The following is a 12,133-nucleotide window of genomic DNA, read 5'->3' as shown; positions in this document are numbered from 1 at the left end:
ACAGTTCTAGTGATTGCAGAGTCCTCACTGACATGAGTCCCTGAGTGCCACTGTACAAGTATGTAGTTTGTCCATCCAGCATGTCACATATGTGCACTAGGACAAGTTTCTTTTGTGAACAGTATGGACTCAAACATTACCAATTCATGTAAAGGCTGCTTAGGATGTACATTTTTTCAGAGTGGTCCATTTGACTTTTTAATAGTAGTCAAAAGGTTCACTGACTCAGGTTAGGTGGCAAAACAAGTAGGTCAGCCACAATGTAACATTTAAATTCTGTATTCATATGGTATTATCATTATATATATATATATATATATATATATATATATATATATATATATATATATATATATATATATATATATATATATAGCACCTCTAATGATCCGCAGCGCCCAGTTACAGATTTTGTAAACAAAAACAAGAAAACATTGACTTACAGTACAAGACCGTATAGAACAAGTAGAGGGTATATAAACATTTCTGCCTCAGAAGCAAATACTAAGATAAGTAACCGGGTGGCATAAAACCTAGGGAATCAGGGGTAGACTTATTAAGCTCAGTGAAGTGATAAAGGGGGACATTTACTAAGATGTGTATTCTACTTCACATGTGATGTTGCTATGGGCAACCAATCAGATCCGGTCTATCTTCTAGAGCAGGCTTTCCCAACCACAGTCCTCAAGGCACACCAACAGTGCAGGTTTTGTAGATATCCAGGCTTGAGCACTGGATACTTAATTAGTACCCAAGTGATTCTGATTAAACCATGTGTGCTGAAGCCTGGATATCACTAAAACCTGCACTGTTGGTGTGCCTTGAGGACCGTGGTTGGGAAAGCCTGTTCTAGAGAGTGCTAAATAAATAAGAAGCAGATTCTGATTCGTTGCCCATAGCAACATCACATGTGAAGTAGAACAACATCTTAGTAAATTTCCCCCATAGTGTCTGGTTTTTATCCCTGGGCCAAATAGCTCCTACCTGTCATTTTTCAAACCAAGCCTGTAACTTCATAGTTAGGAGCTGATTGGCCTGTGATAAACACCAGACACTATCACTTCGCCGAGCTTAATAAATCTGCCCCTCAATACATCAAAGGAAGTATGGAGATGCAACAGGTAAAGCGAAGGGCACATGAGAGGTCTAACATTCTAAAAGTGGTAGCTGTGATCGTGTTAGGATAAAAGTTGGTTTGGTTGGGTGAAGAAGCGGGTCTTGAGAGCTCATTCAAAGTTTTGTAGAGAGGTGGCGAGTCGGAGAGGGAGAGGTAGAGAGCAGTGCTTGAAAAGTCCTGGAGGTAGGATTGAGAGGTAGTAACCAGTTGGCAGGATAGTTGCCGCGCATTAGTGTACTGTACGTTGCAGTGATCAATGCTTTGAAATATGGCAACCTAGTTTAACCTTGTAAATGACTGCACCCCACACCTCTGGCAAACTCGCACCATATTACACATGCCTCAAGGAGCTTAATTCAGACCTGTGAACAAGGCTGCAATTTTTGCAAATGGAATAATCCATGTTGCACTGCAGGTGGGGCAGATGTAACATGTGCAGAGAGAGTTAGATTTGGGTGGGGTGTGATCAAACTGAAATCTTGATTGCAGTTCAAGAATAAAGCAGCCAGGATTTACCCTGCACAGAAACAAAATAACTCATCCAAATCTAATTCTCTCTATACATGTTACATCTGCCCCACCTGCAGTGCAGCATGGTTTTGACCATCAGCAAAAATTGCAGCCTTGCTAACAAGTCTGAATCAGGTCCAATGTTCCTTCTCTTGGACCACCACAAAAGACTGACCTTAGGCGTTGGCACAATCCTCTTGTAACACCAGCATTCATTCACAAACTCAAGTAGACAGGTCTGAGAATAAAACTTCACAATATTTTATATTCTTCTAAATACAATAAAACAATTTAAAATTACAAAAATAACAAATGGTCTCTGATTTTGCCTTCTTTGGGGTGTCCATCACCTTGCTGTCATTCATCTGGAGTGATACTTCACATGCTCTACTATATAATTATTTTTTAAATGATGATTTGTTGTAGATGAAGTCGTCCGTTTAAAGACTGGTCTCTGGATGTCATTGGAGGGTTTGATTGGCAAAAGGATAATTACAGTAAATACAGCAATATGGAAATAGAAATAAAGAGACCTGAAAGAGAGAATAAATATGCTCACTCTTGTACACTCACTGAATATTTAAACAACTCTTATTACACACACACACACACACACACACACACACACACACACACACACAGGTTTACCGGTGTTTCTCCCCCTCCCAAAAAAAAAAAACCTTCAATCTAGATGTAAGCAAGAAGTGCATCCATGGGGGTTGTTTACTTTAAACATTTCCATGACTCTTAAAAAAGGTGCCCATACACTAGGTCCCAGTGATGCCCACACTTTTTTGAACCATGGCACCATAGAGCATCGAAATGTTTTCAAGGCACTCCTAGGCCAAAAATGTTTCTTCGAGAAATTCAGAAAAAAATATTAAATTAAGTACATTGTATGTATATATCAAAGTTATGTAGTGAGGGACGGGATTTGCTTCTGTTTTTCCACATATATTATGGTTGGCAGCCACTAGCACTAGTTTTGCCTGTTAGTGACCATAAATGATAAATAACTGATCCTAGTCCACCAACCCAAGGCACCCCTGCAAGTGTCATGGAGGCACTGCAGGGTGCCTAGGCACACAGTTTGGGAACCACTGCACTAGGGCAAGCTCAGGGTGATTTGGTCACTTTTCATCAGATTCCAGTGATAATTCCAATGAAAAGTGACCAAATCGCATGTGTTTGACATTGGGTCCGAAGTGCTGCGCATCGCATTGGAGCCTGAAGGTCACAGCAGCTGAACAATACATTTATCGTGCCTCAATGCCTTTCGACAGGCTTCACAGGGGTTGCATAAGATACATTGTATGCAAAAATTACTGCTTACGGTGTATCATATGCAGCCCTGCCGCCAGAGATTTTCAAGGGGGGATAGCTGCCAACTTTTCCACTCAGATAAATGGCACTAGTATATGGGCACCTTTACTTCTCACATGACACCCACGAGTGTGATGTGAGCAATCACACACACACACACACACACACACACACAAAAACTATAAAGCAACAAAATTGTTTGTTTACACCAATTGTGCTTTCATGAGGGCAATGCTCTACATCCTCTATGTAAATAATGAATAATTATTGCACCGTCCCATCAGAATTGTACAGATTTATCCTATTCACAATAAAGCTTTGATGGCCTTACCTACCTAATACCATTTATAAACAGGTCTTAAATTGTTTAACTAAAATGTGGAAACGATACAGGTTGAGTATCCCGTATCCGTGTATCCATTATCCGAATTATTCCAAAAACCGTGGTTTTTGGAAAAAATTCAAATTTTTTTTTTTACCCCCCTAACCCTCTTTTCATACTTATTAAATCCCAGGGCATCCACAGCAGGCCTCCGGCATCTTCTCCAGGGCCTCCAGCGGTCCCAGGAAAGCATTGCACCAGTGTGCGCTGGTGACGTCACCGGTGCACGCGCACACCCGCGCAATGCATTCCTGGGACCGCTGGAGACCCAGAGAAGATGCCGGAGGCCTGCGTGGACGCAGAGGGACCACCGTACACCATCAGGGGACAGGTAAGTAAGCCTAAAGAAAAAATTATTCTAAAAACCGAAAAAATCATGATCCCGAGCATTTCGGATAAGGGATACTCAACCTGTAGTGCCAGGACTACGGCTATAATTAAACTGATTAATCTTCATTTTATCTTCACTTTCTTTAAAAATGATATGGCTTGACCTGACAAGTAAAAAAATGCAAAACCAATCTGTGCTGACAGCACCTACTATTTGCTTAATAACCTGCCATGCCAGTCTTCTCGCAGCATATAGCACAAAATACTGTACATCTGTACCCCACAAAGTAGTGTCAGTGGCAGTCCTGAACTAAGGTTCCAATTGGAAAGATGAAAAAAGTATGGAAAAGGTGCGCTGCTAACTGCAGCTGGTATGAGGATTGTCAGTCCACACAATATAAAAAAGGAGAAAAAAAATTATAATAATAAAAAAAAAGGTGTATGTACTGCTGGCTGAGATAATAAGCCTGTCCTCATACATAGAAGTTGCTTTTAATGTGTAATTATATATATATATATATATATATATATATATATATATATATATATATATATATATATATATATATATATATATATATATATATATATATATATATATATATAGACAAGGGCACTCACCACTTTGATAAAATTTCGAACGGTTTTATTCCATAAAGTTAGGTAAATGCTGACATACCTACGTAACGTTTCGGTCCAAACTGGACCATCATCAGGATATACTGCAGCCAAAACAAATTTCCATCGGACAACCAACCTGGCATCCATCCTCAGGAGAGGATACACATTTGTGTATTCTCTCCTGAGGATTCACTTTTTAGGTGAAAATAACGAAACCTATGAAGATGCTCTGATCTAGTTAAAATTCTGACAGGATGTCTTAGAGTGGTTCATTAATATACTTTAGCATAGTAAAAAACAGTACGAGCTTGTCCTAGTGCAAAGTGACTGACTTTGGAGGGAGAAAAAATCCCTAATAATTGACCCATTCTCATGGTCACAATTGTGAATATTGTGTGTTTTCTCCTGAATGTGTTTATAATAGAAGCAGCACAAATACTCTAAATGGAATTTCAGTGACACTGTGTGAAATAAAACACTGCATAATGGCCCTTAATCAGACCTGATCGCAGTACAAATTTGTTCTCAAAATGGGCAAAACAAATGCTGCACTGCAGGTGGGGCAGATATAACGTGCAGAGAGAGTTACATTTGGGTGGGGTGTGTTGAAACTGAAATCTAAATTGCAGTGTAAAAATAATGCAGCCAGTATTTACCCTGCACAGAAACAAAATAACTCACACAAATCTAAAGGTGGCCATACAGCTACAGAGCAATTGTCAGATTGGGTCGGTTGGAACAAATACCTGGTAATATCTGAATGACAGTTTTTGGCAGTTTTCCATCATTTCAAAGCAAATGGTCAACTGTCATCTGCTCTCATCCATTACTAGGATTTTGTTCCAACCAGCCCAATCTAACAATAGATCTGTAGATGTATGGCCAGCTTAACTCTCTCTCTGCACATGTTACATCTGCACCACCTGCAGTGCAGCATTTTAGCCAATTTTGAGAACAAATTTGTACTGCGATCAGCTCTGATTAAGGGCCATTATGCAGTGTTATATTTCACACAGTGTCACTGAAATACAGGGAATTGGATTTATGCTGCTCTCTTTGCAGTGCATATGCAAAGATAGACAATCCTGTGTACATAAATAAGAAATAACTGTTGCAGTCTGTTATTGAAAAACAGTAACTGTTACAATAAGTATTACAAGTAAAGGCCCATACACACTTGCCGACTTTAAGCTGAAACTCGCTCAAAACATTTTGAGCGAGTTTCAGCTTAAAGTCTGAAAGTGTGTATATACCACCGATGCCCAACTAGCGATCAAGCGCGCTCCTGCATCATCGCTAGCAAAGTGGGCCATCTGCTGGTTTTACCAGCACGTCTGGCGATGATGGCTCATATTTGAGCCATCATCACCAGATGTGTACGGCAGCTGGGCTGAAAGATCAGACTTTCAGCCCGACTGACCACCCCCTCCCTCCCCCTGCTCCCCGGCGCTGGAACATACTCACCGCCGGGACAACTGCGCCGCTCTTCCGCCGCTATCTCCCCCCGCTCTGGCGCATATGTCACACTGATGCGCCACTCAGTTCCCCAGCCCGTCGGACGCCCTGCCCCCTGCTCTGTGTTCTCTCCGCCGTGCTCCACACAAGGAGCATCCACTGCCACCAATGATTTCTTTATTTTCCGGTAATATATACATTGCTGGCACATGCCAGCAATGTATATATTAATGGCACCACTGCCACCAATGATTTCTTATTTGCTGGTAATTAGCTGGTAATATAATTAGCTGGTAATATATACATAGCTGGCAGTAAGTGAATGGATTTCTCCCTACGTGCACAGCTGCAAATTAAATGTTTGCCGTCAAAATGGGTGGGATTTTTCCCGGTCAGGGCAACGCGGGTTGGAGTTTACCTGATTGCTGGGCTCCGAATATATGCACCCCAGCAATCAGTTCTAAATCAGGCCCCGAAAAGAGGAATGCACTGAATAAAAGGGCTTCTGCTCCAACCCTTGTAATTCAAACCCCGCCCATTATGTAAATCGCCTTTTATATGAAAGATTTTCAGCCTTTTCTATGAAAGTCTTTCGCTCTTTAAGGAAAATAGCTCAGTGTGTACGCACTACTTTTGTGACAGATATATCTATCAAAGATTTTGGCAAAGTCTTTTGAAATGAAAATCTTCAAGTGTGTATGGGCCTTAACAGTGTAAACCGTCTAATGCAGGGGTTACCAAACTTTTTTGAATCATGGCGCCCTAGAGCATCAAAATATTTTCATGGCACCCCTAGGCCAAATGCTTCTTATTGAGAAATTCAGAAAAAAAAAATATTAAATTAAGTGCATTGTGTTTATAGGTCACAGTTATCTGGTGAGGGACAGGATTTGCTTCTGTTTGTCCACATATATTATGAATGGTAGCCATAAGCACTGGTTTTGCCTGGTACATTGACCATAAATAATATGAATTGATCCTGGTCCACCAAGCCAAGGCAGCCCTGCAAGTGTCCTGAGGCACACCAGGGTGCCTAGGCACACAGTTTGGGAACCACTGGTCTAATGTATCATTTTACATATCACTTCTGTTTATTGACAGAAAAACAGTTATGAATCCCCTATGCTGGGAACATGAATAGGCTGCATTACAGCATATAATTATGCCAAAGATAAGCCAATATATTAACAGTTAAATACGTTAAAGTGCATTATGCTGTAATAAGTGTAATAAGTATTGCTTATCAATCCTGCCTAGAAATGAACACAGTGATTGGCATATATGTACTGCTGGACACCACTCATAGAATGATTAACCTGTTATTTTTGAATCAATATTCTTGATTTTATTTTTCTAAACATTAAATGTATTTGTTTATTACATCATAATGCACTTCAACATATTTAACTGTTAATATATTGGCTTATCTTTGCATAATGATATGCTGTAAAGCAGCCCTTTCATGTTCCCCGCATAGGGGATGTTTTTCAGACCAATTCATGTTTAAAATAAACTGTCACAAGTAAAGACAATAAACAGAAGAGTTTTAAATCCTGCACCTAAAGAACAGTGTAATGCATTGTTACTGAACTTACTGGAGCATTCATTAAAGAGTTTGTTGGACATTAGAAGACACAGAGGTGCACTATTCTATTAAGGGCAAACAAAAGGGATTTACCCTGGGGTTTTTTCCGTGATCACATCAATTTCAGAGCAACCTCTCCCACAAAAAAAATAAATAACACGTTACGGAGATAACACCATATTCGCAATTGAAACCATTAAAATGGGTTAATTATCAGGGTTTTTTTCTCCCGCCAGTCAGTCACTTTGCACTAGTACAAGCTCGTACTCTCTTTTACCAAGCTAAAGTATATTAATAAACCACTCTAAGACATCCTAATATAATTTAAACTAGATCGCCGCTTCTTTTTAAGTTTTTGTCTTTTTCACAAAAAAAGTGAAAACTTCAGGCCTCTTACCAGAACAGAAGATGACTCAGATCAAAAAGATTTTGCACGTTTCATATTCAGGTCAAGTCACAAATTTCCCACACTAGCCGATTTTTGAATTTCTCAAATTTGTTTTTTTTCCACTCTGAGATTATACATATATATATATATATATATATACACACACACACACATACATACATACATACATACACACACACACATATATATATATACATACATATACATATATACACACATATACATACATACATACATACATACACACACACACACACACATATATATATACACACACATACATATACACACACACCCTATAGAATTATCTCAGCCAGCCCTGGAACATATATTTGTTTTTTTTTATGGCTCCAATAAGCCTTGTTCTAGGATGTTGAGGCAGCCAATCATTGTGCTAGCTGAAGTTTATTATAATTAGAATCAATAATCTCCTCCTATCTGATGCACAGTACCTGTAGAAGCGCTCATGTACAAACTGGATACATACTTGTATAGTTTAATGGTGGGTTCAAATGCCAGTAGAAAAAAGGGAGCACAAGTGTAGGTAATAGCCAGTTGTGTGACAATCCATGTGATGATATCATAATTTAACTTGCAGAATTTTGAGGAAATAAAGTAATGGCGAAAATTATTTCTCATCTGTAAATAAACACATTTGAGTCTGTTTAAGGATATGGTTGTAATATATAATTCTAGACTTAACAGATTTGTATTTGTACAGGATAAAAGTATATTGATGTTTTATTAGACAGCTTACTTGAATAATGTTGGGACTGGATTCAGAGGTGGATGCAGCTGCAACACTGACTGCATCTTTTTGCAGACGAGCTACTGCAACTTTATGCTAAATATGCAGTATTGCACTTTCTAGAGACTTCAACCCAAATCTGCCGCTGTGCATGCAACGCATCAGACATTATGGCAGCCTTATGATCCACCAGAACAGGGCTGCTGGTGCAATGTTGTCTTTGTGTCGCAAGCGGTGACTGAAACAATCAATTGACTAGCCACGAATGTTACCTTCTAGGAACACCCAAAATTGGCGCTCTGTTTAAATACGTTCCACTTTTAATAGCGGTAACCATATAAAAGCATGCGATTTGTGTGGCCACCTCTGAAACTGTGAATAATTAAGTTAGAGAACCAGGTAAAGGAAACATTCTTAAAAAAAAAAAAAAAAATGTAATAATTTAATTGCAAAACTATAAAAAAAAAAAATTTCAACAATGCTTACTTTTTAATTTGGTTTCTTATATATGCTCAGGTCAAAATATATTGTACTTAAATGATTTGTTAACTCCCCAGTAGAGACAGGCTAGAGAAACACCTCCTGAAGTTACAGTGTGACTCCTGCTACCAATGGCATTTTTGAGAATCTGCTCAGGCGATCCAAAATATTCTGGGCTAAAATGGAGCATTTCAAGGATATCAAATTAACGGTAACTACCTATTTGATTCTGAGATGCAATGGCAGACTTAACAAATAGGATGTATGCAAACAATATATTAAAGAAAGAGGTCTTCAGTCAGTCTGTCATTTATTTTCGGCACTTCACCTTGTACATCCCTTTTCCTGTTAACCGATTTGTTAATTCTGCCATGAAGTTTGAGAAGGGAAATATAAAATGTTTTTTTGCCATATTGCTTGGTGATTGTGAAATATAACCTCAGTTGTAGCCTAAAGGGCCCAATTACAAAATAAACTGTCAAGAACAAAAGGCCGGAAGTCATGTGTTGCGGGATGCTGAACAAACTCGAGATTTTTTTTAAGGGACAGTCATTTACGAGGCAACCTACCATACATACATGCTATTCACATCTTTCTTTGCCCAAATTTGTAAGGAGGTTTACAAACCTATTTTTTTATTTTTTATTTTTGTTAAAGTGGGGAGGGGGGTTAATAACATGGTGTAAGCAGTATTTTGTAATACATTTATCTTTAACTTGTATAACTTCCACTAGATTAGAAATCATTTACCAATGAGTTAATAGTAAAATGGGAATTCTAACTTCCAGTCTTGGAAGTAGTCCAACTAGCCCTTAGTATAAAATTCCTTATTTGTACTTCCCTTTAAGATTAAAGTTAATATAATGACAAAGAGCTACGTTACTTATATTAGAAACAGAAACGGCAGTATTGTTGGATATTCCCCCAGCGCTGCTACTTTACCACATGCCATACAGTACCGCTGTTCTCAATATACATTCGTGTGATTCATTACGTAAGGGAATGACACAGACTAGTCTCGGTGTATGAACTCCTGCAGCAACTGTATGTGGCATACAGTACAATGACAACTGATAAGCAAGGCTAGAGGAAATGTGAAAGAGGAATGATACTTTGTACCATTCCGTGTGTCTTATCCGCAGTCACCATCACCAGTATACTCCTTACTATAACTTTGGGCAATATTGTGTCTTCTCATCTACCGACTGCATTAAGAGTATAAAAGTGGAAGGACTGGGCAATGCACAAAATCAGACAAACCGATAAGAGTCTCGGTCATTCCGAATACAGATTTTTGCACACACGGGGCATCATTGTCGGAATTATGCTGGAACTAACTGTTGGTTCTCTAATTGTATCAGGGAAAATATTGGTGCTCTGAGGAATTGTGGCACTAGTCTGCTTAATAACAGGCAAGGAATTTTGTTATTTTACCAGCATGATCCACAATAAAATAATTTCAGAATACTTATAATACGTACTGCTCTTGCAGCCAACATCATGGGAATACCAGTGAGAAAGGTGAAATAGTATCCAGGATAAACACCATGCCACAGGGCAGATAGGAGGAATGTTAAACCTGTGCGATATCTTGGTGCTCTGTCATAACAAACTCTGTAAAAATACAAGATGTTAAACACTAAACCTTCAGATGACCACATTATAAAATGGCAAAAAAAAAAAAAAAAAAAAAGAATTCCATTTTTGGTGGCAATAGTGATTGTAATAATATTTTTTCGGTTCATTTATTACCATCTAAGGATAAAAGGAGGCCATTGAAAAACAATTATTTTGCATCCACAGTGCCTCGAAGGTTTTTCACTCTTTTTTTTAATTAGTAAACTTGTATTCACAGTATAAGTCAATGTTCCTAGAGTCCTAGGGAGGAGGTTTTAATTACAGGTAAGGCCTGGGAACTCGCACAATGCACTCCTGGAACCGCTGGAGATGCCGGAGGCGGTGCTGAAGGCCTGTCGTGGACGCCGGGGACAACGTGGGAGCCGAGGGACCATCGGGGCACCACCAGGGGACAGGTAATTATGCCTGTGGTCCCGAGCATTTCGGATAAGGGATACGCAACCTGTATATATAAATTATTCACATTTTGGTTAAATTTACATTTTAACAATTCAATAAAAAAAGGGACTGATCAGGAAAATCAGCATGGTTAGATCGGCAAATGACTCCCAGATCCACGTTTGACTATTTTCTGCCAATGCAATTTCAACTTTTTACAAAAGGGAATCTGCACTGGTAGAAAAACCAGATGAAAAACATCCGCAATTGAATAGGAATACTGGCTAATTGAAAACACACCTTAATATGCGGTTGCTTAAAAAAATAATGCTTTTATTGTTTGAAATGGCCCAACACATCCTAAGCTGAGCAGACTGTGGGTTCCAGTGCCAGATATAAACTTGAAACTAACAAGTTGTGATAACTAATGTGTATACTTTTTGTTTCATGATATGCAACGTAAAAAACCCTACATACTGTTCACTGATCAGCATTAAAAATACAATGAAAACAAAAATTGCAAATTATACTTATGATAATTTTGTTTCTTCAGAACAACTCCATGACAGCCATCACTCTCTGATTTAGACAGGTAGTTTTTACAGAACTGAGCCCACCTTGGGTAAATATTCCCATCTTCCTCTCCTTAGTCTTTAAGTGTATCCCTATAAATATATGGGAAAATAACAAAGGGAGGGAATATATAGGCTGCCATGGAGTGGTTATAAATTATTGTAAGTATCATTTGCAATATTCTTCCTCACACTCTATGGCAGCCATTACTCTGGGACATACCAAAGCATTTTGCTGGGGAGGGAACAAAACAGTCAAATTCATGATTAAAGACTAATTATTTTGCTTGTGGAAGCACAATTTTCCCAAAGTGGGGGTTAGCCACATCAATGTTATAATAGCTAGAGATAGTGTGTATAGGAGACCACGTTGCCACCGCACAGATGTCCTTCACAGAGACTTGAGCCCTCCTTCCCCATGAAGTAGAAACGGCCCTGGTAGTGTGCCTTCAGCTTCTCTGGAATCTCACAACCATTTTCTTCATAGACAAAGGCAATCACTTCTCTGATCCACCTGGATATAGTAACCTTAGATGCACATGAATGTAAAATGAACAGATGCCTTGTTTTCCTCAAATCTTTAAC

The 12,133-nt window shown here is 38.9% G+C and overlaps 1 protein-coding gene across 1 annotated transcript in view; it reads right to left on the bottom strand.

Moving 5' to 3' along the window:
- Window positions 1–1,866: 1,866 nt before the first annotated feature.
- Window positions 1,867–12,133, bottom strand: part of MBOAT1 (membrane bound glycerophospholipid O-acyltransferase 1) — an 81,014-nt gene continuing 70,747 nt past the window's right edge. The window contains exons 11-13 of the mRNA XM_083187851.1: window positions 10,442–10,574; window positions 8,220–8,371; window positions 1,867–2,160 (exon numbers count right to left, since the gene is read on the bottom strand). Of these exons, the coding sequence (XP_083043977.1) occupies window positions 1,989–2,160; window positions 8,220–8,371; window positions 10,442–10,574 (457 nt within the window). The 3' untranslated portion in view covers window positions 1,867–1,988. The remainder of the gene's footprint in view (window positions 2,161–8,219; window positions 8,372–10,441; window positions 10,575–12,133) is intronic.

The sequence above is a fragment of the Crinia signifera genome, chromosome 5 (assembly GCF_055691185.1).
Source record: "Crinia signifera chromosome 5, ASM5569118v1, whole genome shotgun sequence".
Classification (NCBI taxonomy): Eukaryota; Metazoa; Chordata; class Amphibia; order Anura; family Myobatrachidae; genus Crinia; species Crinia signifera.
This window is presented reverse-complemented; position numbering and strand designations above follow the sequence as displayed.